The 26553-nt window shown below is 35.7% G+C and overlaps 2 protein-coding genes across 5 annotated transcripts; one reads left to right on the top strand and one right to left on the bottom strand.

Annotated features, from left to right (window-relative positions):
• Positions 1–841: 841 nt before the first annotated feature.
• LOC129271046 (cystathionine gamma-lyase-like) lies at positions 842–19774 on the bottom strand. Of its 3 annotated transcripts, none has more exons than XR_010294991.1 (10): positions 19407–19762; positions 13614–13695; positions 9808–10013; positions 8995–9126; positions 8468–8603; positions 7822–7974; positions 6905–7079; positions 5773–5911; positions 3323–3616; positions 842–2975 (listed from the first exon to the last, which is right to left on the bottom strand). XR_010294991.1 is itself a non-coding variant. In XM_054908395.2 (9 exons), the coding sequence occupies exons 1-9, from the start codon at positions 19608–19610 to the stop codon at positions 3605–3607; spliced, it is 1239 nt and encodes a 412-aa protein (XP_054764370.2). In that variant the 5' UTR covers positions 19611–19774; the 3' UTR covers positions 842–3604. The 3 variants fall into 3 exon arrangements, 1 of the variants encoding a protein (XP_054764370.2); XR_010294990.1 differs by having other exon boundaries at positions 842–2048; positions 2831–3616; positions 19407–19759; XM_054908395.2 differs by having other exon boundaries at positions 842–3616; positions 19407–19774.
• Positions 19775–22455: 2681 nt separating this feature from the next.
• LOC135156000 (uncharacterized) lies at positions 22456–25730 on the top strand. Of its 2 annotated transcripts, none has more exons than XM_064106786.1 (3): positions 22456–23220; positions 23883–24062; positions 25115–25730. In XM_064106786.1, the coding sequence occupies exons 2-3, from the start codon at positions 23894–23896 to the stop codon at positions 25225–25227; spliced, it is 282 nt and encodes a 93-aa protein (XP_063962856.1). In that variant the 5' UTR covers positions 22456–23220; positions 23883–23893; the 3' UTR covers positions 25228–25730. The 2 variants fall into 2 exon arrangements, with proteins under 2 accessions (XP_063962856.1, XP_063962855.1); XM_064106785.1 differs by having other exon boundaries at positions 23879–24062.
• The last annotated feature ends 823 nt before the right edge of the window (positions 25731–26553 follow it).

Below are 26553 nucleotides of genomic sequence, written 5' to 3'. Positions count from 1 at the left end.
TTTTCTCTTCTATTTCTCCTCTTCTTCCATTTCTCTTTCTCTTATTCTTTTTCTCTTTTTCCCTTTCTCTTCTCCCCTTTCCTTCTTCCCTTTCTCCTCTTCTCCCATTTCTCTTCCTCTTCCCCTTCATCTTCTTCTTCCCTTTCACATTCTCTTCATCCCTTCTTCTTGTTCTCTTCCTCTTCTTCCCTTTCTCTTCCCCTTCCTCTCCGATTTCTCTTCTTCTTCCCTTTCTCTTCTTCTCCCCTTTCTCTTTCTCTTCTTCTTACCATTCTCTTCGTCGTCTCCCCTTGCTCTTTCTCTTCCCTTTTTTCATCCCTTTCTCTTTCTCTTCCCTTTCTCTTCTTCTTCCCTTTTATGTTTTTTCATCCCTTTCTCTTTCTCTTCTTCTTCCCTTTTATGTTTTTTCATCCCTTTCTCTTTCTATTCTTCTTCCCATTCCCTTCGTCGTCTCCCCTTTCTCTTTCTCTTCCTCTTCCCTTTCTCTTCCCTTTTAAGTTTTTTCATCCCTTTCTCTTTCTCTTCCTCTTCCCTTTTATGTTTTTTCATCCCTTTCTCTTTCTCTTTCTCTTCCCTTTCTCTTCTTCTTCCCTTTTATGTTTTTTCATCCCTTTCTCTTTCTCTTCCCTTTCTCTTCTTCTTCCCTTTTATGTTTATCATCCCTTTCTCTTTCTATTCTTCTTCCCATTCTCTTTGTCTTCTCCCCTTTCTTTCTCTTCTTCTTCCCTTTCTCTTCATGTTCTTCTTCTCTTTCTCTTTCTATTCTACTTCACACACAATGCACACAAACCATAGATTACAAAATATTTACAAAACATCAAAAGTTATGAAAACCATACAATTAAAAGTAAACACTCTTGTATTTCCAACCCCAAAAAAGGTTAAGTATGCCTCTACAGAATTAGAGATTCTGAAAGTATACATAAACAATCCCAACCACATATTATATGAATGTCAGAAAGGTATACATACCGCTAAAAGTCAGAAATAACTTGACTGGAAGGTAATGACTAAATATTTGAAGAGAAAGGGATAAATATTTTCCTATACAGAATTAGAGATTCTGAAAGAATACACAAACAATCTCAACCACATGTTATCATATGAATATCAGAAATATAATTGATATCGATAATGTAAGTCAGAATAAGTTAATTTAACTTGACTGAAAGGTAATTACTAAATATTTGAAGAGAAACGGATAAATATTTTTCTTAAAAAGTCAGTGTTCCATGAAGAAATTCCTTGATACTCTACCAGGACCCTGCAACATAGAGCTTAGTGATTGATTGTAGGGTAGAATTTTTACTAGTGATCAATCACAATAATCAATGCAAGCAATTTTTCAAAAATCAGCTTAATGATCAATTGCTAAGCCTATTAAAGTTCATGTTACAGGGCTGAGATTGAGAATACATATACTAATATGTACATTAAATATTTGTATTTTTCAGTTCAGGTATGGCCGATAATTTTGTATCTTCAACCAGCAAGGTAATTACTTCTGTATTTCAGTAAGACATTGCCTATTAAATGTAATTGACCAACATAACAATACCGCACAAGGATGCAAACAAGGGCTTAAATAAATGAAATTCAAAAACCCCAACCCAAAGAAATACTTCACCTTTATATTCTAATTCATAGGTTTAATTATCAATTTTTCTGTAATTTTCATTGATTGATATTTCATTTCAGTTTATTCTAAAATTTTATAAATTTTAGACTTAATGACCACCCATATACAATATAGATTTTGTCAATAAATCTGAATTAATAAATAATGACAGAAATCTACTGGTTAAACTGACGTTTGATTGTCTTTTTCACATTATGCATCAACAATGTGAATGATTGTGTGATTTGATTGCTTCAACCCAATAATATCTGAATGCAATAATATTGCTCAATGTCGATAAAGATTGCGTCTGATACAGACTAAATGTATATTTCACATCAATGTTTCAATCCATCAGTAGTACACAGAATCAATCATCTTTTCTATATAATATGCATTTCATTCTCTTTCAGAGTCATAGACCCCTATTCTGAAGTCGGGTTTAACTTAGACCATGGTCTAACCCTGTGCTAAAATTATGGGAAGCCAACAGTTTAAAATATTGTTTACATTGTATGTTTCTTATGTTTACTGTGCTCGTTCCTAATGCTTAAATGGTAAAGACAACTATCTAATTTATCCTTTCCAGACAGTTAAGAATGATTCGAGAGTCAAATGAGCTAGTAAATTAAACCTCTCCTGTTAGAGATTTATGTCACAATTGGCTCGCCATAGTTAAACCACAACTTTAGACCAGAGTTTGAATTAAACCTGACTTCAGAATAGGGCCAAAAAAGTTATTGATAAATATGTGGTATTCATTGTACACCAAAGATATATATATATATATGATGCTAATACATGTGCGTATAATCAGCTCCTGTGCTGTATAATGTAAAATAGAATCTTTCAACAGCAATACACTCAAAATATAGCACAAAATAATGAACTATGCAGTTTGCATAGTACATAGTACAAATGTTGCTAAATGACTTTCACATACTTCATGGGATACATTTTATTTTCTCATTACATCAAGTGTAAATCCACATCCAGTTTTGGTGCTAGGTTAGGCAATCTCATTCACACTATCAATGTAGATGTAGACAATTACACCGACACCACACTTGAAATGGTGCTGGTGCTAGGACTGATGTCACAAGGTGTTACGCTATCACTTTGGTAAACCAATATTCAGGTGTTCCAGCTGGGTGAGACAGACTGATGCACACATTTGAAACTGACTCTAACATTTACACTAACACCAACAACAATTAGAAATCATTAGTGGTGTCAAAACCATATCACTATTCAATCAAAAGCTATGCTTATATACTTTAGAGGGCATATGACCCAGCAGCCTTGAATAGCCCCACCTCAAGTCCTCAACTACTCATATCTGACCAGGGGGGTGTTTCTCAAAGATTTAAGTATGACTTAGAGTCACACTTAAATGCCTAGTTGCGTGCATTAAAAAAGGCATGACCACATTGGTCAGATCATGCCAAGAGGACGTGCACTACTGCGTATTGATCAATTAGATTGCGCGTTGTATTTCAGGTATGCATCGGCATTTAAGTGCGATTTAAGTCATACTTAAATCTTTGTGAAACACCCCCCAGGTTTATTATCCACAATGCAACATTCTAAGCAGTGTAGTCTTGAAATACAGTCCCACAACTCCCACTTGAAAGATAACACACTGGTTTTAAGTTGATATATTCATATTGCAATTCTTATGTTACCATGTGGCAAAACGGGTACCTTTCCTCTCAAAAACAGTATTGTTTTAATACCACAGTGAAATTATACATGTAGGCTAATTTATTTTCTGTATTAATTGTTATAATCTCTCATGTATATTTCTAGCTAGACTAGCTATTTACAAGACACAGTCAATGAGAGACTTCACACAGTGTTCGTTAGTTCGCTTCCCGTTTAAATCAAGATTACAACCATGATAGGTTCGAAATGAAAGAAACAAATAATTTACAACAGAGTCTACTTTACACAAGGTATGTCGCCTCTCTCACAGAAGGGCAATATCTATAGTGGTACCTGCAAAAGCACAAACAGAAAAGAAAATATTGAGTAATGATTAATTGTCTAAAAAATCTTTAGAACACAGCACAGAGGGATGTACAATATGGAAACTTTTTACCATAAGCACTGATGATGAATTCTAGTCAGTTGATCTGAATGTTAAAAGAAACTCTTTCCAGAGAGTGTGAAAGGTTGTTGTTCATAATACACCTAATAGTAATAACCAGTGTTTGCTTTAAATGTTTGAAATAGTGAAAATGATAAGAACTTGACACAATTCTGCTGAGAGACATATGCACTACACACAAATATTGATGCATGAGACTGTATACATATTTCTGACCTGAACCTTGCAGCTGTTTATATCACAATCTAAATGTGAGGGGATATAAAGAGCAAACCTTCTGGGGGGCACTTTTCTGTGATGATCTCCCTAAATACAATGATCAAAGAATTTAAAAGCTCACAATAATTTCTTTCATCTGTCCCAACAACGAGAATACCACTTTAAAGGAGAAATATATTGATTATGAATATGGCCTTATTATATATTAGTGGAAAGGTCATGATGTGGGGATTATCGTTTGGTCATTCAAAAATAACGAAAGTAATACATAAGGTGGAAATCGCCAATTAAAAAGCACTAAAATGCCTCTCCGAAATACGCCTCCCATCGGTCTTTGAATTGACTCGAATTTGATGACGTGTATGAGTGTACAAGAGACGTGATTGGCTCTCCCACGTCAAGCTCCACTTGCATGCAAAACCTGTTGCGAGGGAACGTTTTCTCCACACTGTCACTGAATACTTCGATCACGAAATGAAAGAAAACCCAGAAGTTTATCTAGATTTTGGATTTTCAAATTGATGATTGATGATCTAGTGACGTGGATGGAGGTAAATTAGGGGAATTACGTCTATGATGATGAGTCGGACAATTCAAATTATGCTTGCTCGCCTTGGCTAAGAGAGTAGATGCACGTGTTGCACAGCTCTCAATCGGCATTTTGGATGGTTTGTTTACAATCACATACGAGCTACGCATGTTGGGGATGATCTTTTACATCTAATTTTAATTTACCTCAACTTTAATTTTGCTTCAAAAAAGGTTTTATCGTAATTTAAAAATAGTACGAGGTGTTACTATATTCTTATATAGATAAATAATTCCCTGAGTTTCGTAATTTTGTCAAAATAATGAGGTAGAAATTATATCTAACAGAACGAGTGACAATTTATCCCAGCCACGGCCACGTGAAGTTTATCGTCGGTGAATATCGTCTGCTGCTATTCGTTGAGTTGATTTGCCTTCAGATTCGGATATATTCACTTGTTTGTAAGTACAGTTATATAATTATTTTCCTTCTTTAGAGCCTTGACAGAGGGAAGAGACTCTGTATGGCTGGTCAGGCTGGAATTTTCATGGATTTATTTTGGCCCGCGGTAGGCCTACGTGCAGCTAGCACTAGCAGCTGCATGAGTTGGTAGCGAATCGGCCGGCATGCAAGTTGAATTATCCGACTCATCATCATAGACGTAATTTCCCTAATTTACCTCCTTCCACGTCACTAGAGCTAGAAACTTCATCATCATTCTCTTCATCTTCAAAATCATCAATTTGAAAATCCAAAATCTAGATAAACTTCTGGGTTTTCTTTCATTTCGTGATCGAAGTATTCAGTGACAGTGTGGAGGAAACGTACCCTCGCAACAGGTTTTGCATGCAAGTGGAGCTTGACGTGGGAGAGCCAATCACGTCTCTCGTACACTTATACACGTCATCAAAAAACCCAATTTCGCGGACGTAATTGAGCGTGTTTGAAGCATTCAGAGAGAGAACTTTAAACCATCAATTAAGTGAGTTTCATCGGTCTCCATGATAAATGATGTACATCATCGTGTTCTTCTTATTTCCCCTTTAATTTGATATATAATTCTTCATTTTTATGATTTTCAATATATTTCTACTTTAAGAACCAGGTCCAATATTCTTTTTTTTAATACATTTATTTTGAGGTGAGTAGAAATAAATTCTAGCGTCCGTAACACAAAGCTTGGCAATGATTCTACGATTGATTCCATTGACTACAATGTACAATCAATCGTGAAATTCAAGCCTACGATTAATCGCTAACCGTTGGGTTACGGGACCCTGGTCATGAGTAACTTACAGCTTTCTTTAGAGCTTGTTCCAGATCCTGGATGAGGTCTTCGGTGTCCTCTAGTCCGACAGAAAGTCTGATTAGACTGTTGTCTATACCAAGTACTTTACGCTGTTCAGGGGGCACAGAGGCATGGGTCATGACTCCACTATAAAAAACAAGGTCAAAGATGAAAAGGTTTAAAACGTCAGAGGTCAATTAGCAAAGTTAATCCTACTGGAAGTTTGATCATATTGTTGTTGATACCAAGTACCTTACGCTGTTCAGGGGGCACAGAGGCATGGGTCATAACCTCACTTAAACAAGGTCAAAGATGAAAATGTTTAAAAATTCAGAGGTCAAACTAATCCTACTGATCAGACAGTTGCCAATAAAAGATAGTGAATCAACAAATTGCTAAAACTGTGATTTGATTTAATTTTTTTTTTTTTGGAAATTAGTTTTTAATCATATTAAGGATTTTGGTAAATAACAAGTCGGAATTTGCCTGAATACTGATAATATAGGACTTTGAAGCATCCGGTCTGGAATGATATATCTCTGATGAATTCGAAGGTGGAAACAACCATATTCAAGTTGGGGTTCTAAGACTTGGCTGATGGAGCGGCATGCATTATGCATGCAATTAAAAAGCAACTCACCTTCTAAAAATAACACGTCTTTTTCCATGTCTTTTCCACATACCATGTAATTATCATCTTGTTAATACTAACTTCATTTCTTATTCATTGAAGCGCTTTACTGAAATTACCTTTTTGATCATCAACTAATCATCAATTCATCACATATTGAAACAGAATACTTTAATATAAACTATTACTTCAGACCATGGAATTGCAAGTATTCATCATTGCCTACTATCTATCGTTCTCATGAAAATAATGACAACGTTAGCCTTGCAATCAATGTTCGGCATCACTATAATCTATTCAATCAAATACACTCATCGAATGCTTACATCTTCTACTCTGAATTAAATCATACTTATGCAGTCTAATTTTAGTTCTGATATTCTTCCGTGGCAAGAGATCAATGTGGCTGCAGTTACACAAGAGTTAAAAATATAATAAAAAGGAGCAGATCAAAGGAGTTTAGATGATAAAGAGAGAGAATGTACGGGGATAGAACAAGGAGTACTTACGGTAGTTCAGCAAGTGACTCATATCCCCCAAGACTCTCTGCCAGCGTGAAGACCTTGATGCTCTGGAGGAATGTCTTTGAGTTCTCAAGGTCACCCTGGAGATAGAAGGTCACCATGCCTCCGAAGCCCTTCATTTGCTTCTTGAAGATATCATGCTGAGGGTGGCTTGGAAGACCTTTATCATGGAAGAAACAGTCAAGATTTAAGAATGATAACAACAAAACAAATTAGAACAAGCTGAAAAGTTTTTTTTTAAAGCTTCTGGGTGATCCCATAAAGTAATTTCCTTTGTGTACATCTGACAATTTTTACTTCACTTATGGTGGACTACTCAAACAATGATAATGTGAGATCTTGACGCCTTTTCATATGAAGCAGAAAACATAGACATCACTGTTTGTGCTTCACTTAATGAACTACTCAAACCATGATAATTTGAGAGACAACTCATTTCAGAAAAGTCTGGTATATAGTTCAACTACACTACTACTACTACTACTACTACTACTACTACTACTACTGCTACTACTACTACTACTACTACTACTACTACTACTACTACTACTACTACTACTACTACTACTACTACTACTTCTACTAGTACTACTACTACTACAGGGGTGTGAGTGGTCACAAATAAAAAGCTCTGAAAAAAGCTGAAGAGTGTTGAAAAAGTCTGAAATAGACAGAGCTCCCATACTTTTTGTACAGAGGAAGGCCAAAAATAAGCTGAAATTAAGCTGAAAATCAAAACAAACAAATCTGAAATCAGATAAAAATCTGAACTCTCACACCCCTGCTACTACTACTACCACCACCACCATCACCACCACCACCACCACTACTACTACCGTACTTCTCATTTCTACTACCTATATTATACCAACCATCAATGATGATGCTTGAAAGCTACTAACCTGGATAGATGACTTTACGGACCCTTGGATTGCTCTCCAGGTATGTAGCAACGGCTAGACCATTCTTATAATGCTGCCTCATTCTGATGTGAAGGGTCTTCAACCCTCTGTTCACCAAGAAACAGTCAAAAGGTGACGGACAGCTCCCGGCAGCTGCAAAGTCAAATGCAAAACACTCCACTTCAGGCCATTTAATTTCAAAACTTTGAGAGCAAGGTCACTTTTAAATAGAGCACATTTCTATAAAACACTACTGTACACCCACAAATGGGAAAATTTACGAAGGGCACATCAAATCTCCAATGTGAGGGGCTTTCAAGAGGGAACTATCCACTGCCATGGCCTTTGATTAATTTTAGCCCTGCAACTGCAAATATTCTTTTTGCAGTATCACAAAATGCCAGAGAATTTATTTGGCTGAAAAACAACACTTACATTTACTGGATTAGCCGTATAATTCATGTCAAAATTTGGGAAATAATTTTAATAAAATAGGGCCCCATTGCACAAAAAAAATGAAATGCATGTATCACAATATCAAGCATTAGTATTTCAAACACGATTTCTGATTGGCTTATAATCATGTAAACAAAAGACAAGGGGGACTGCGGCACTGCGCAGACTTGGGGGAACTTGCCATACTTACCGTAGAGCTGAAAGTGAAGTTTCTTGTGAAGTTCATCATCATTGCACGCAACTAGACCCATCACTACATCGGAATGTCCATTCATGTACTTAGTTGCTGAATACATTACAATATCAGCTCCAAGATCAAGTCCTCTCTGAAGAGAAAGAAATTTGATTAAATCTATTTGAATTCTTGAACAGTCCTAAATGTAATTAATTCAAATTCTATTCCTTCGTATTCTATTTTTTTTTTCTACTACAGTTGCATTTCTTATCAAATTATATATACAACTTTCACTCTTGGATACAATCCTCCACTTAAGAGATTAAATTCATTCAATCCTTCTCCATTTCTGTTTTCAATTACTCTAATTAATTACATTTCATTATACTTTTCTGTGGAATAAGCTTTCTCACCGGCCAAAAATATGTGGGTTGTCTGATCGGGGTATATCAGAACAAATTTCTTGATCAGAGAATATCTTATATTCTTGGTCTTCAAGTCAGTATGAAAGCATTTATCAATTGCTTCTGTTTTTAACTCACCTGGAAATAAGGTGAACTGAAGGTGTTGTCTGCTACAAGGATGACGCCAGGTTGACTGTGAGCGATAGCGCTGACTGCTGCGATATCAACAAGCTTCAAGGTAGGGTTTGTTGGTGTCTCCACCCATACAAGCTATACATAAAACAAAGCAACCGGTTATTGGTTTACACTAGAGCTCCAAGATGGCGCTGACTGCTGCGACATCAACAAGCTTCAAAGAGGGGTTGGTTGGCTCATTGATACATGGTGCATCAAAGCTCAGGAATATTTTTGTGTCCAAAGTAAACTAACTAAACAATGTGTTTAAAAAGGGAGCGAACCGACCAACACTGTACGGTTTCTCGCTGTGTGTTGTAGATAGCCAGTCATAAAATGTAGATACACTTCAGAGAATAAATTTGCCTATAGATGTTTTCTTGAGGTGGGGGGGGAATAACAACTATATGTAGAAGAACTGATAAGAACGTACTAGTTCTACTACATGTCTTTGGCAACATAATTACTGCAAAATGAATGTAATGATTAGTGAATTAGCATATTATTATTCAAGTAACCTATAGTACAATATACTGCTCCGAATGTGCATACATTGTCAGCAGCCATGCCATGATACGTTGACCTGGGTAATGATATTTCTGTAAAGTGCTTAAAGACATTGTTGCGATGTACATTAAGCGCTATATAAAAGTGGAATATAGTTATTATTATTAATATGATTGGTTATGATCCTGGACAGATTTGAGAAGTTATGGATTTGAGGTGGTGCTATACAGACTTCTGGTTCGTTTTTGCTTTAAAGAGTTCTGCACATACCTTGGTGTTTTCTTGCATGGCCTCTGCCACCTTCTCAGGGTAGCGGGCATCCACGAAGGTGGCCTGGACGCCAAAGTTAGAGAGGACCTTCTGGAAGTAGCGGTTCGTTCCCCCGTAGATGTCATCCATAGCAATGAGATGATCCCCAGTTTTCAACAGGTGACAGATTGCCATGGTGGCACCCAGACCAGAGCTGAAAGCAAGAGCTGCAGGGAATAGGGGAACAAAGGATGGGGATACTGATTAACAAAATTCAATGAGTTCTTCAACTTCTTCGATAGATTGGGCCAAGAAATGTGTATCTGTACAGAACCTGTGAGAAATGTTGCAGTAATTGTGTCATTTGTCTTGAAGATCTCTATGAAAATTCACTCCAAACTTGGGAGTCGAGCAGAACAAAATGGCCGACATGCACATACAAATGATTTCCAAACATTACTGGCTGATAAATGAAGGCAAGAAAATTGATAAATCTTGCATGGTAATATTCCATGGTCCCATAGAGTACCGAAATGTGACGTAGTCAATTTTCCATTTTGCATTTCATCATTTTGATACCATATTTTAGTAGAACATGATGAAATACCCCCACAACCCTAAGTTGATGGGAATCTGTCCATATGACCTCATGCATTCTATAATTAGCCCCATTGATGTCAATGTATTATTGGCCAGGGTCCCCGGGGGGGCCACTTACATTGATGAGTGGATACCATGCGCGACCAGAAAAACACGTAAAAAGGATGTCTTTTTCAAGATAGGGCACGTTACGTACGTAACGTGATAAGGGTGTCAAAAACACAAAAATAATGCAAAAAGGGTATCTATTTCGCTAGGAAAGCTACGTGTTTAGGGTCAAATTTGCGGGGATGATAAAACAAAATTAAAATGTTTTATAAAGGATGTCCTTTTTGCCCCAACACTACGTGTTTAGAGTCCGATTAGCGCGAGGTGTGGAAGCTGGGGCCGTACTAAACCAAATGGTGTGTAAACTAAAGGTAAAACCGACGACCGACGGAACAAACAATAAAATATCACTGTACTTGTTTAGGGGTTCATTTCAGGGAATACTTGCCAAGAGTATTGTTTTGTTTCCAATACTTGTTAAGGGTAGGGTTTCAGACGCCAATACTTGTTAAGGGGTGCATTTTCAGAATATGGAAAATACGTGTTTAGGGTGCTTTTCGAGACCACATGGTCGCGCATGGTATCCACTCGTCAATGGAAGTGGCCCCCCCCCCCCCCCCCCCGGGCCAGGGTCATGCTTTTGTCCACAGTGTCCACATATTTTCCCTTACAGACTCAACTACCACCCTTGTTATATATATATTTTTTTAATAGATGGCCTGATATTTGTTCTGATAGCAATGAAGCCAAGGACTATCAGGCATAAAGATTCTAGACTATCTTTCAAATGTGAACATGGATTAATAAATGCCTACGGTACTGTCTTTAATAGGCCGTGTTCAATCTCCAGTCTTTACCATAGAACAGTTTCCAAAGATGCAGTTAAAAGTACAGTTGCATTCAAGATATTTTTGTCATTCTTAAAAAAATATGTCTTAAAAATGCAAACATGGGCGGCTGCTGTATAAAACTTTTGCCATAAAAAAACTCTGGCAAACAAAATTATGTCAGAGTTTTTCTTCAATGCAACAGGCCCACAAAATGCTAAAAGGGAGTACTTTGAATGTCTTTTCTGCAGAATCCAAACAATTCAAAATTGTATTGAACAAAACAGAGATCTCAAGCATGATCATATGATGGACTTTTTTTCCATTCAGATATACACTGTGTACACTTGAAGTCATATACATATATGACATGGGTCATATTCCCTAAACCCATTGGTATGGATTGAAATCAGGGTGACTTCACACTGATAAAACATTTAAAATTAAAATGCTTTCTTGCTCAAATATGTAGTAGGGCTTTCATCTGATTCATATTTACAATCAAGTTCAAAATTTGTCATCTTTAAAGGACAAGTCCACCCCAACAAAAACTTGATTTGAATAAATAGAGAAAAATCCAACAAGCATAACGCTAAAAAATTCATCAAAATCGGATGTAAAATAAGAAAGTTATGACATTTTAAAGTTTCGCTTCATTTCACAAAACAGTTATATGCACATCTCGGTCCGTATGCAAATGAGGGAACTGATGACATCACTCACTCACTATTTCTTTTGTATTTTATTATATGAAATATTTGGATTTTCTCGTCATTGTCATGTGAAATGAAGTTTCATTCCTCCCTGAACACGTGGAATTCCATTATTTTAACATTTTGTGGTTCAGGCAAGGAGGTCCTAATTGTCAAATTCGTAAAAATTGAAATATTGTATAATTCAAACAATGAAAAACAAAAGAAATAGTGAGTGAGTGACATCATCAACTCTCTCATTTGGATGTAACTGACTCGTTCATATAACTATTTTGTGAAAAATGAGCGAAACTTTGAAATGTCATAACTTTCTTATTTTACATCCGATTTTGATGAAATTTTCAGCATTGTGCTTGTCTGATTTTTCTCTATTGATTCAAATCAACATTTTTCTGAGGTGGACTTGACCTTTAAATCGTGTGGATTCTAATTTTTTTATCACATACAATCACAAAATACATATACAGGATGGTGACAATTATTGGGTAAAAAAGTGTCCCCTCTGTAATACTTTGTTTGTGTAGACACTTTTAATACCTTAACTAAAATTCTATCATCATTATCAATATTTTTATTCATACAATATGCACATAATTTTCACAACTACATACAAGTAGTAGCTTTATTAAAGATATTAAAATGCCAGCTGTGGTAACAATTTCAAAACGATTTTATACAGAATCCAATAAAATGACCACCAAACTGTTGCATGAAAAAAAAAATATGTGCCAAAAGGATTCTGGAAGATATTGTGCAATTACTGATAAATTAGCAAATTAAGCATGGGATTCTAGCAAACTGTCGGGTCTTTTTCCAAGCAATAATAATACACTGTCCCACATGTGCTTTTCTGTGTTGGTGATCTACAGCGTGATCGTTTTTCAGCTTAGATTTCATGATTTCATAAAGTTCAGTTAACGTTACTGTATCAGATCTAGATCCAGAATGATATAGTGACAATTGATCTTGGTTTTAAGAGATTTCCTTGTGAAATCAGTGTTTACTGCCACTACTTTCATTCATCTTTAAAGGAGAATGAAACCCTTGAAACCAGCTGAATCCATATCAAAGAGAAAAATCAAAGAAACATATTGTTGAAAGTTTGAGGAAGATTGAATGAATTATAAGAAAGTTATGAGCATTTGAATGTCGAGATCACTAATGCTATGGAGATCCTCCCATTGGCAATGCGACCAAGATCTACGATGTCACAGATGAACAACTCTCCCCTTTTGGACACTGAAAATATACCCCAAAACATCTCTTTTTGCTCATTCTAATCATGTGACAAACGATTCATCAATGATATAATGTTGTGAAACCTCTGTACTTGTCCTCTCATAAAGAGAACACCTCACCTTGTGATAGACTCTATAAAAGTGAGAATATAAGTGAAATAAGTACTAAAGTAATGAGGGAGTTGTACGTGTGTGACATCACAGATCTTGGTCGCATTGCCAATGGGAGGATCTACATGGCATTAATGATCTCGACATTCAAATGCTCATAACTTTCTTATTATTCATTCAATCTTCCTCAAACTTTCAGCAATATGTTTCTTTGATTTTTCTCTTTGATATGGATTCAGCTGGTTTCAAGGGTTTCATTCTCCTTTAATAAGAAAATAAACTGAACGCACCATGTTTAGCCCCTTCAATGGCTGCCACACATGTCTCCAGGACTGTCCTTGTTGGGTTTCCTCCTCTTGAGTATTCATAACCCTGAAAGAAAAATCATTCAATATTAGTGAACTTGATAAAAACAATAGTGTCGTGTCATCAATACTATAAATGGCAGCTGTGGTAAGATCACAGAATGAGTTCAAACAGAATACAAATATATTACCAAGTAATATTTGTATAGTTGTTCTTTTTTATCCCCATGATTGGAGCTGTGCAACAGGGGTCTTTAAGGGGGACTATTTTTCCTGCCCCTGTCCATACCAGTGTCTTGGCTCAGTTGTTACAGCATCTGTCTCACAACCAGGTAGTCAGGAGTAAGCCCAGGAGTTCAAGTCCTGGCCGTGTCAGACCAAAAGACGTTAAAAGATGGGAGTTGCTGCTACCCTGTTTGGTGTTCCACAATTAAAGGGATAGAGAAACGTTGATCTCGCGTTGCTCAATGGCTGCCAGGCCCACGATTGATTGGGCAAAATGAATTTTTGAAGGATATCTAGACTATTTCTGATTTCTGTTTTGAACAATAAAATATGGATTTTCATTTTCATTGACAGGAACTATTTTGCTAATTTCATGAGTTATGTGTATACAAGTATATTTGCCGAACGAAAACATCTCTCAGATGGTTCAGGTCAAGCAAAACCAAATCTCAAAAGGCCACTTAACTTGACAGATCCTTCACCTGAAATGACTTGCATATTAGATCTTCAAAGCATTCTAACTAAACAATCACACCATCATGTACATGTATGTAAAACATGTGACAGGCAAGTTCAGGTTTACAAGAATCAATTACCACTGGTAGATCCTTCACCTGAAATGACTTGCATATTAATATTAGATATTTAATGCATACTAAACTATCACACCTTGCACACAGATAAGAACTACAGTAACAAGTAGGTCCTACATATACGACTTCTGCATCATAATATATAGTGGCTGTCCAAATGCAAAATCATTGTTTGTTGGATAGATCTTGAGATCTACTGCAAACAAAAAAGTGGGCTTGTCAATTGTCAATAAAGCAATCCATAAAAAAATGTCATCTCAGGAGGGTTAATATTGTCAAATAGATAGATAAGTTGAAGTTCATTTCCTCTCAAATTTTCATAAAGATAATCCATGAATTGAATGTGTAATTGAGTATGCAACTCAAACTTCAAGCCTCAAATACTTTAATAAAATCATGCATGAGAAAATATTACAATTAAGACTGGGTTGGAGTGGTTGGCTGGTTGTTTGGTAATACAAATTATGACCATTAGCATGTTGATAATCAATCACTGTTATTGATGGTGTTGTAAATTGTACCTTTTTACACATAAATCCTCATGTAACAATATTTATTACTTAGCTGAGTTGCATACATATTGTTGAATGCTGATAGCATTGTTGATGCTGTTCTTTAAACTTGATGTTTAAATCATCACGTAAACATTTGGTGAAATACTTTTACATGTACTTTGCTGGACTTTCATTGATGTTTGTCAACCAGATCATTTCAAAAGCTGTTCTATAATGAGGGTAATGTTTCATAAAGCAATTTTACAAGCCATGTACAACTTTATGTATGACTGGTGATATGTTCTTGGGGCTGAATCAGATTCTAAATTAATCAAAATGATTGCCAGGCCAGGATATTCCCCAGGGAGTGGAGATGGGGGCACTTTATGTTTGGAACAGTAATAGATCCAATGACCAGGGTAATAATAATTACATATTAAAGCAAAGGACAAAGGATGAAATGCTATAATGGTTCCCAATCCCAACATCCAATTGAAGGGCGTTACTGAGCTTTCTCGTCATTCTATTTCTTATGTAAGAATTGAACAATAGGTTTCACTTCAAGGTGACTTCTGATATGCTTTTCACACTGCATTTCCTTAACCCCATACTATCCTTAACCCCGGACTATCCTTAACCCCATACTATCTTTTTTTCGATTCACACTGTCTTTCTTAACCCCATACTATCTGCTCAGCCGGGGATAATGCATTAACCCTGGACTATCCCTCAGCTCATGAATATTGATGATTTTACCATACAGAGCGTGATTAACGTGCAATTCGACTTCCGTGATTGGCTAAATGCTTAGCCCTATTTATTCGTTTTCACACTGCATTCTCTTAGCACCGCAATCGTGGTGCTAGCACCACAAGCCGGCTAACCCTTTTTTGCAGGGCCAGATAGTACCGTACTATTTACCGTGCTAGCCCACTTTGCTAAAACGTAGTGTGAAAACAAAGAGGGCTAAGCTTAACCCCGGGAAATTGGTGGGGCTAAGACCCCCCTTAGCCCCACCAATTTCCCGGGGTTAAGGAAAAAAAGTGCAGTGTGAAAAGCATATTAATGTCACAATTGATAATAGATGTAGAGAAAATGTTTATCAGCCGTTGGGAAGGGAAGTGAAAGTGAATATAGAACAGGTGATTTTATTGAGAAAAATATACAAAGGTACATGTAACATCATCACAATTACTGATCTTGTATAGGCCTACAGTACATGTAGCAAAAAACAATGAGCCTAGCTAGCCAAAAGTACAGTCAACTTTGATAGATTATTTTGAGGAAAGCTCTTCTGAGGGGATATTCTTTCCTTTGTTCATACAGTACTTTACTAGTACTAGGCTAACTCTATCATGATATAACATATTTATGAATTCTGGCAGGTCTAAATGTGCGGCTTCCATGCAACCTTAAAGGTCAAGTCCACCCCAGAAAAATGCTGATTGATTAAAAAGAGAAAAATCAAACTAGCATAATGCTGAAAATTTCATCAATATTTGATGTAAAGTAAGAAGGTTATGACATTTTAAAGTTTCGCTTATTTTTCACAAAACAGCGATATGCACAATTCATTGACATGCAAATGAGACAGTCGATGATGTCCTTCACTCACTATTTCTTTTGTTTTTTATTGTTTGAATTATACATTTCATTTTTTTACATAATCAACAATAAGAACAAACTTGACTGAACCATATAGTATTACACAACTTTAATTCCACATGTTCAGGGAGGAATTAAACATTGTTTCACTTGACAATGAGGAGAAAATTTGAATAGAAATAGTGAGTGGATGACATCATCAGTCTCCTCATTTGCATACTGACCAGGATACATGTGCATATAACTGTTTTGTGAAATTAAGCAAAACTATAAAATGTCATAACTTTCTTATTTTACATCCGATTTTGATGAAATTTTCAGTGTTATACTTGTTGGATTTTTCTCTTTTTATTCAAATCAACATTTTGTTGGGGTGGACTTGTCCTTTAAATTAATCATTCAGATCTGCTGGTAATTAACAAGATCTAATACATGATACATGTAATACACCTACAAGTATAATCTCAAACAAATTGTACAGTTATTCAGTTCATGTAGTTATGGGTAGTTATGAATTTGGTACCCGGTACATGTACATGTATGTGCAGTGTAGTGGTGTAGGAAATTATATTAACATTTATCATGAAGTCTCTGTTCAAAAAAATCTTTGAAACACTTCTTGCAATGAAAAAAGAAAAACTTACTACACTGAAAATTTCTTAGCTCAATTTCAAAATAGAACATATGGGGATATAGTGTTGAGTGAGTATACATGTAGGCATCATGAAACAAGAAACCAAAGTCTGCATTGTCAAGCTAGTGAGCCATGCTTCCACTCGATCGATAGAAGGTAGCCAATAGCAGAGCAGCTATGGGGAGACACCTCTTATTGACCCACCACACAATGGCCCATAATGTATGCGTGAATGCCATTGCATCATACAGGCAGGCCCTGTACAGAGGCCCCTTCAAAGTAAAATTTGGTTTCCATATCTCCAATTTCTCACTAAACTGGGATTTCTTGACTGTAAATTACTCTATTTACTTTGACTTCTCATTCTTTGATCTAAGTTCCTACTTTAAGATTTCTGTTCAAGAATGTATTCAGTTTTGCTTCCATGGTAATGGTTTTATAGGTAATAAACGAACAAAGACATGAACCAAGCTTGGGATTGCCACAAATGGAGAAATATTTGTTTAATTATTGTTGTACAGTACACAATAATGTAACCTTACTCACATGGCATTACTGTGCTCTATGTACAGTGATTGAAGTTTTCTTATTGTGTGAACTTTGTGATACTACTACTAGTAGACATATTATATATGTAGGCTAGAGTCTAGCCCCCTACAAGGCTACATGAAGATAGCCCCATAGGACCTGTATGCCTGTGTAGGTCTACATATCATGACTTGCAATTTACAGCAGGCCATACCATACTACAATACATGTAGGCCTACATGTACATATGAATGAAAGGAGATAGTAACTTTAGGAATAAGTTAGCAGGGACCACAGAACTGGGGGGGGGGGGCTGAGGGGCTTCAGTGCCCCCCCCCCCCCCACTTTTTTTCAAAAATCATGAACAAAAATGTAGAAATGACCATCTGATTGTAAGTTTTTGCATGGTCAGCCCCCCCCCCCCACTTTCAACTGTTCTGTGGCCCCTGATTAGCTTGTGAAACCAAAAAAATCAAGGAATTAACGAAAGTTTGAGAAAAATTGAAAAAATGATTAGAAAAGCTATGAGCATCTGAATGTTGAGATCACCAATAATGTGGAAATGTATATTTCCCATTGGCAATGTGACCAACATGAGTGATGTCACACACATGTACTTTTACTTATTCACATTCATCTATCAGTAGATCAGGAATGTTTTTCATAGGACAAGTTGTACAGGTTTCATAAATATATCAAGGACAAAGAGTCTGTACTGTCATTATACTTTATTTATCTGTATGTTATGTTCGGGGACTAGCCTTGATAGGCCTTTGGCCTTTGCTGGTCCCCTGCATCCGGTACATGTATGTTGTGCTTTCATTTGTTGTAATTGTTATCTCTAAAATTGTATTTTGCTTTTTTTATCCCTTGCCTCTTTATAATATTTTTAAATATTGTTTTATCATGTTAAATGTATGATTTTATCTTGGATGCAAATAAAAGGCCATATCGGCCAATCAATCAATCCAAAAAAAAAAATTAGAATGAGCAAAAATACAGGTTTTGTGGTATATTTTCAGTGTCAAAGGGAAGGGCTGTACTTGTGTGACATCACAAATTTTTGTCGCATTGCCAATGAAATACATGTAGGAGAATCTCCATTATAACTTATTTAAAGGTCAAGTCCACCCCAGAAAAATGTTAATTTGAATAAACAGAGAAAAATCAAACTAGCATAACCCTGAAAATTTCATCAAAATCGGATGTAAAATAAGAAAGTTATGACATTTTTAAAGTTTCGCTTATTTTTCATAAAACAGTGATATGCACATCTCAGTGACATGCAAATGAGACAGTCGATGATGTCCATCACTCAAGATTTCTTTTGTTTTTTATTGTTTGAATTATACAATATTTCATTTTTTACAGATTTTACAATAAAGACCAACTTGACTGTACCATATTTTATTTAACAAGCTAATTCCACAATCCACATGTTCAGGGAGGAATTAATCATTGTTTCACTTGACAATGAGGAGAAAATTCGAATATTTCATTTAATGTAGGCCTATGTCAATACTATAAACGTTAGCAAAAGTTACAACTTACATTTCATCATTTCACTTTGTTGGCTGTTGGCTAACGTTAGGTTGACTAAGTTTGTCTAATCATTTTGGTCAGTTATTTCAATACTAAGAAAATAGCCTAACTATTAAATTTGTTGAAAAAAGGGGAAGAAGAAGCGAAAACATCTTACTCCTGGCATTACACCGGGTGCCTCTTGCTTGAAAGTTGTAGAAAGTGAGATCAGCGGCACTACGGCGTTGGACGCCCATTGCTCGGGGTCCTGGCCGGCGTGGATCGCATCTGTACCAAAATGAGGAAACGGGGTGTAATCCGGCTCGGGAAAGGCACCATTTTTCTCGTCATTTACATCATTTCTTTGCCGTTTGGTTGCCATGGTTGGTTGACTGACAAAGTTGGCTTGCTCTTAGAAAGTTAGATGAAATGTCAAGGTTTATTCTTGGCTCACGATTCCAGGATTTCCACGAAAACTTCAACGTCCGCTATGCTTCGTCTCCGTGAGTGGGATTGAGAAAGATCGATGACAACATTAACACTGTTATGTTTATAAGCTAAAGAGGGAGGCAGACGAGTTTCACGTGATTGTTTTTTTCGTCTTCTCCTTCTTTTTTTTGTAATAAAAAGCACTCGTGAACAACATGATTTTTTTTGGTTTTCCAGAACACTGTAGACATTCGGCCATGTACAAGGTGTTATACTCTAAATCTATTTTGATTCAAAATCCACCATATGAACATCTGTATCATCACAGAGACAAGTCGAAATAATATGGATACAGAATTAATCTTATTTGTGATTTTTAAGAAATAAATAGGGGCCATTTAGAAATCATATCCGACTCCAATATCTTTAAGCGCATAGGGACATACTATGCTATGTGTGGTGCTTTATACAAGAATTGAGCATTATTATTATTATTATATTTGAAGACAAACCATCTTCGCATCAGGATCAGAGTATACAGGACTATAAAACAAACAGTATGAATATTAAAACGATAAATTACCATGACACACTATCAGTGGCGTAATGAGACTAAAATATTGAGGGGCCCAGTTATGGCGTATCAGGCAAATTTGTTTTAAAGTTGCTAGCGGGCAAAAAGTTCGAATTTTTTATTACAAAATTTAATTTTGTGATAGATGTTGACGTAATAGTCGAAGACAAAGTATCACATTCACCGTTCTCTCCCCCCCCCCTTTTTTTTTCCCTTTTTTTTCTTGGTCGTGACAAATTTGAGGGGCAAACAATCCCAAGTCCCTCACCCATTCTTACGCCAGTGCACTTTGTAAAGGTTGGCGACCCCGGTCTTATTAAACATCATCATTTAATAAGTTTGCATATTGGGGGATGGAGATCGCATTTCATGCTTGGATGGTGACATTGACTATCATTGCATCAAACCTCGTTTTCTTTTAAAGATTTCTTAGTCACAATTGCAGAAAATGAAAGTGCATCGATTTCGATAGGGTCATTAGTCAGGCTCGCAGGGCGATAGCCTTTCCTGGGGAGAAAAAAAGGTGTTTCTCTGTCAATGACGTCGATTGTATATTGCAGATACTACTAATATTTATTTACAAACTGTTTTGTTTTGTTAAGAACAAAACAAACCATTTGATATTGAGTTTATTTGTTCAGGATGAACTTCATATGATTTGTTTATTTTTTTTTCAAAATCGTTTTTTTTTTTGGGAGGGGGTTGTTTTGAGGGTTTAGTTTATTTTGAAACCAATTGATTCATAGTTTAGATTTTAATGTACATATTTTTTGTTCGTTAGTTTTTTTTTTCAATTCTTTTGGGTTCTATATTTAGATATGTATATAAGCAAATATTTAATTTGTGCTATTGATTATGTGAATATTACTGATTCAAATATATCATTATAAATTGTATAGGGCCGTTGTGAAAAGTAGTTTTGAAACTGACAATGCCAATGTATGAATAAAACTACAAGTAAATAAAGAAATAAATAAATATAGAAATAAATAAGAAAAAACTCACTCAATATCGGAAATAAAGAGCATGGGTGTCGATTGGTGTTGTGAATCTATTGTTCAAGGGGGATGATTCTTTTGTTTTACCCCCCCCCCCCCCAACTTGAACAGCTTGACGTCACGGATCGAAACCAGTGGTATAGAGATTTGTAAGTATTACTGGTACTAGTATAGCAGTAGTATATCGAAATATAATATCATTATAATATTATATATAATGAAACTAGAAAAGCGCGGATCCAGGCCACACGAAAAAGATGTGAACATTTTAGAAATGGCACTATTATTCAAAAAAAAAAGAGCCCCCTTGATGGCGTCAATTGACTGTATGATTGTTCTTAAAATTAAACCCAAAAGAATCGATGATGAATTTGCAATGATAATAAAATCAACAATAAGTGTTTTGATATTTTCTTATCGAAAATATGCGAGTATTTTTATTAAATTTTTGACAGCTCTCAGTAAGCTGTTTTTGCTTTTTATATTTCTTTATATTCATCATCACTTATATTGAATTTTGCATTTGAGCCAACGCCGCACACACTCTACTATCGGCAAAGTTCCTTTATTCTTTTTTATTATACTTTCTAATACTTTTAGAGAGAGTGAGTTCAAGGTCCGATGTTTACCCCCGGGTGTTTATCACTCTTAAAAGTTGTTTGTTGTGACAAACCTAACAAAGCATGAAAAGTCTAACGTAAATTCATGTCTGTGACAATGTATTTTTGTCGTTTTTCTCGATCATGCGGGCTGGAAGTACCAAAAAAAAAAGAAATACCAATAATTTTAATTGCAAAAGTCATTATTGAGTGGTTATAATGTTACATGGACCATGGACGAGTATTACTTGCTAAACAAATCCCACGTTTTCACATATTACATGCTTGACTGAAAAAGAGTCATCTGTCACGAATCATAATGACAAGAGCAGACCTTTATCTACGTCTTACAAGGAACATAATGACTTAACCACATCTATTATGTCTATCCTCATTAGTCATTGATTTTCATTTCATATGGAAACTTTAAAGGGTCAGCTCCTGGACTAATCGTAATCATGTCGATTAGTATGTCGACAGGGCGAGAAAGGTTTTCTTGCCAAGAGGGTATTTCTGTCAACATGGCGAGATACGTTATCTTGCCAAGCAAAAGAAAAAAAAAAGAATTGAGGGGGCCAGACGTCGCGCACATAGGGACAAATTTCGAAAAAGCTGCGTTAGAGCGAAGCGAGTTAGCAAACTTTTTTATATATAGAAATATAATCCGGGAATCTAATTTTGTGACGAATTTTGACGTGATTTTAATAATAACGTAATATTTCACCCCTTTCTCTTTTCATTCTTTTCCTTTTCCCCTTTTTAATCTTGGTTGTGATTTTTGGGGGGAGGAGGGGCTCCACGGCCCTCAATCACCACCATCTGTACGCCAGTGTTGACAAGTCAACTTTGTTATAGAACAAGTTTTAAGTCGCCATCAAAACATTTTTTATCTAAGTCTATCGGAAAGATGGCGTATTTCGCCATACATGTCGACATCATAAAGCTATTTAGACTAGGCCCCAATTGACATGGCAAAAACAAATATCTTACCATTTCGACAAAATAGGACCTTTAGGTTAACAGGGAAAGATGAATATATCTTATTCTCTTCAAGACAGGATGCTATTCTAAAGCTTCCGTAGATATGGGTGCTCATGGATAAAATTCGATTAAAAAAAACCGGGGAACTAGATATCGGAGTGATTTCATTTCACAACTTTGAATGAGGGGGCGCTTTGATGCTCGATTTCATGTTTATAGTGGAACGGATTTTGAAGAAAACCAGAGAATTGGAAAATGTATAAAATAACGAGTTGTTCTTGGGGAAGGCATCAATATCGATTCCATCTCACCAAGATAGTCGAGAAGAGCAGTAAGTTCACAACCACTGTTTATACAGAAACAACATTTCGAGGCTTCAAAGTCAATTCTACTCCAATAGATAGAGAAACGGTGAGTTTTACGGTTTGGAATATTATTATTAAACAAGAAATGTACAGATTTTGGTGAATTTGCAAGGTATCAAAAAAACTTTTTTAAGGAGGATATAATTCACAAGTATGAAGTAACGCTAAAACATGTATGTATATAGAGTCTCTAGACAATATTTTATAAAGGCGATTGTTGTGCCCGCTTCGTTTTGCTCAGTTTTCCTTCATGTATTTCATTGCAATTCATATTTATTTTTCCGATACTGTATTCGTTTTATCATGATAGAGTCAATCAACATGGGTCATCATAGAATTATTTCATCAATACAGATTTTTGTTCCCTCTTCAGTCTTTTTTATGATTTTTGAATCAACAACACAGATAAGAAATAAAAATGCATTGAATTGCAGACTAAATATTATAAATACCCTTTTTGATAAATGTCTTTGAGAATTCTATGTTTTGCGAGAGAATAATGATTTGTTTATGAACAAAGCTAAATTTCAAAACAACCTGAACTTTTAGAATTAAATTTTATGTGTAGTTACCCAGGCCAGAGGTAAATGAAACTATCTTAATAATTCATTGTTATTGTAATTCACCGTATAAAGTAAAAACAAATGCAAACCTTAGTGTGCCAGTAATGAGTTACATATATATATATTTTCCCTTTAAACCAGACAGAACATCTCAAAATGGCGTCCAAAATCACCATCATTGCTCTGCTCGTGGTCGTTGCTGTCGTCGCCACATCAGCTTTCGATTTCAATGACTTCGAGAAGAGGCAAGCTGAAATGGAATTGGATGATGCCGTGGATCTCGTCAGTCAACACATGACTGATAAACGAGGAAGGAGGTTTTCAGGTAAATATCATTTGATTGAATAAAGCATGGACCTATTTTAGTACATGTAGAAAGTCCATGATCTAAGTTACTTTTTCATGCACTGTTAAAAATAATATTCAAACAACGCTGTTTACTATGTGAATCGCACAGTATAGTTGTTTAAACATTATAAACAAGTGCTTAAAATATTAAACAACAAAGCTCCAATTCAAATATTCACTTATAAATGATTTAAGCATGGTTGTTTAAGATTTTATACACTTGTTTAAACTTTTAAAGAACTACTGTACGATTCACATTGTAAACAGCGATGTTTAAATTATTTTAACAGTGTGTACTGCAGTAAAAATGCTATTTAAAATTTAATACAACGCTGGTATAGTAGTTGTTTAACAAGTTAAACAAACATGCTTAATTCATCGAGAATTTAGTATTAAAAATAAAACTTTGTTGTTTAAGATTTTATACACCTGTTTAAACTGTTTAAACAACTACTGTAAGGTTCATAGTAAACTGCGTTGTGTGAAAAATTTAAACTGTGTTTTGACCGTATATTTTTTTTTTCTAATTCAGACAAGTACTATTATGCAACATGTGCCGCATATTCTCCGTTATAAAATGTTTATTAAGACCAAACTATGAATTGTTGGTTAAAATAATGTTTTGCTTGCTTAGTCAATGACCTATTCACAATATCATTTGTTAGAGTGCAAGTGCAGAAGAACACAAATCAAGACAACCATTAGAAAAATCGACAGCGCTTTTGGTCGTTTTGTTGTCTCAAGTTGTTATTATCCTACATATTTTTTTTTAACTTGTTCATAATTATTTTCAATAAATTGCGTAAATAATTATTTACTAGAGTCATTTTCTTTTGCTTAGCTATTATGCAGCTGGTCGTATTCTTTTCAGTTTTTATTTTTGATGTAACTTAAAAATGACCATATGATTGTGATTTTTTTTGCATGGTCAGCCCCCCCCCCCTCCCCCCCCCCACCTTGAAAAAGTTCCGCGGCCCCTGTCTAATGAAAGTTTATTGAACTTGTCTTCTTTCTTTATCATTTTTTTAGTATGCACCCATCCACATGGGTTCACATGCTGGTGTGACAAGAAATTTGAAGGTTCGGACAAATACTACCGCGTCTGTGATTTCGCCGCGGGAGGACCAATCAATGGACGATAGAGTCGAGACAAGCGATTTGAAAAAGGGGAATGTCTTGAAGTTTAAAGCTAAACTGAATTTATCCGCCCATTACCGATATTAATTCATGCATGACTCCATAAATAATTCTTTGTAGCTCGTGATTGTTTTGACGGTTAATTTATAGTAAAACCTGGCTAATAATCATTTATAATTTTGAATAGTTTTGCAAAAAGTTTTTTTTTTCTGTGTTGCAGTAATTGTAGGTTATTATCCGAGTCGTAGTAATATTTTTAATCAGCATGGTTTTTATGTTTGTTATGTCAAAGATTGTCATGGTTTTATCGTATTGCCTTTTGGAGTTGCCTTTTTTCAAAGTTTAAGATAACTTGATTAATTCAATTATGTGCCTGATAATTTATCCACTTACTTTATTTGTTTGCATTACCCGAGTATAAATTCCATTAAGAATTATTGTGAAATACTTTTCTCAAATGATGGTGATGATGATTACTGTGATATCGTAAATTATCTTGAAATGTGGACACCTGTTAAATAAAGTTTACCTTAAGCATTTCAGTTGTTCCAAAATATCTGCCTATATGATCATATTTATTAATTCAGTCAAACGTTTTTGAAAATTCTTGAGAATACTGTATGTTATTACTCAGCGTGCATACTAGTAGTGAGTGAAATGAAAAAAAAATAGAAGATTGTGATTCGAGGGGGAAGGGAGACATGGACATACGAGGGGGAAAGAGGGGGAGGAGAAAGGGGGATGACGGAGCGGTTTATTTTCATTTGGTCCAATGCCAATTCGCCCAATTGCCAACTCGTCTGTACTATCACTTGGTCTACCTTCATTTCGTCCAATATCCGCATGGTCTATTTGCCATTTCGTCCATTCACCATTTCGTGTAATGACCAGTTGGTCCCATAGCTATTTAGTCATACCATTTGGTCTAATTGGACTAAGTGTTAATTGGGCAAAATGAATGAAAATAAACGAATATTAGACCAACTGGTTATGAGACGAAATGGTCAGACCGAACTGGTGATTAGACGAAGTGATTATTAGACCAAATGTTTATTTGACCAACTGCTTGTTACACGAAATGTTGATGGACGGAATTGCATTAGACTAAATGAAGGTAGACCATGTGGTGAGTGGACGGGTTGGCAGTAGACGAATTGGCAATTTACCGATGGAGCATTGTGCGGAGAGAGAGAGTGTGCAGGGTGCACACATGCTGAGGGAAGGGGAAAAGAGCTGCAGGAGGTTTTGCCCCTGGTGATGAGGTGTCCATGCCACTGATCATGAACATTGAGAATGCAATCCACATGATTTATAATATTCAGACTATGGCG

The sequence above is a fragment of the Lytechinus pictus genome, chromosome 11 (genome assembly GCF_037042905.1).
Source record: "Lytechinus pictus isolate F3 Inbred chromosome 11, Lp3.0, whole genome shotgun sequence".
In the NCBI taxonomy this organism is placed as follows: domain Eukaryota; kingdom Metazoa; phylum Echinodermata; class Echinoidea; order Temnopleuroida; family Toxopneustidae; genus Lytechinus; species Lytechinus pictus.
The sequence above is the reverse complement of the archived record's forward strand: the minus strand, read 5'-3'. Positions and strand labels throughout refer to the sequence as shown.

What these genes read in the sequence shown, in the direction of transcription:
- LOC129271046 (XM_054908395.2), bottom strand. Translation starts at nt 19,610, where the DNA reads ATGGCAACCAAACGGCAAAGAAATGATGTAAATGACGAGAAAAATGGT. An exon ending in CCATGCAAGAAAACACCAAG is followed by an intron (nt 9,127 to 9,807) that starts GTATGTGCAGAA and finishes TTTTATGTATAG; the next exon opens with CTTGTATGGGTGGAGACACC. An exon ending in GAGTCACTTGCTGAACTACC is followed by an intron (nt 5,912 to 6,904) that starts GTAAGTACTCCT and finishes TGTTTTTTATAG; the next exon opens with TGGAGTCATGACCCATGCCT.
- LOC135156000 (XM_064106785.1), top strand. Translation starts at nt 23,065, where the DNA reads ATGTATAAAATAACGAGTTGTTCTTGGGGAAGGCATCAATATCGATTC. An exon ending in CTCCAATAGATAGAGAAACG is followed by an intron (nt 23,221 to 23,878) that starts GTGAGTTTTACG and finishes CCTTTAAACCAG; the next exon opens with ACAGAACATCTCAAAATGGC. An exon ending in ACGAGGAAGGAGGTTTTCAG is followed by an intron (nt 24,063 to 25,114) that starts GTAAATATCATT and finishes TCATTTTTTTAG; the next exon opens with TATGCACCCATCCACATGGG.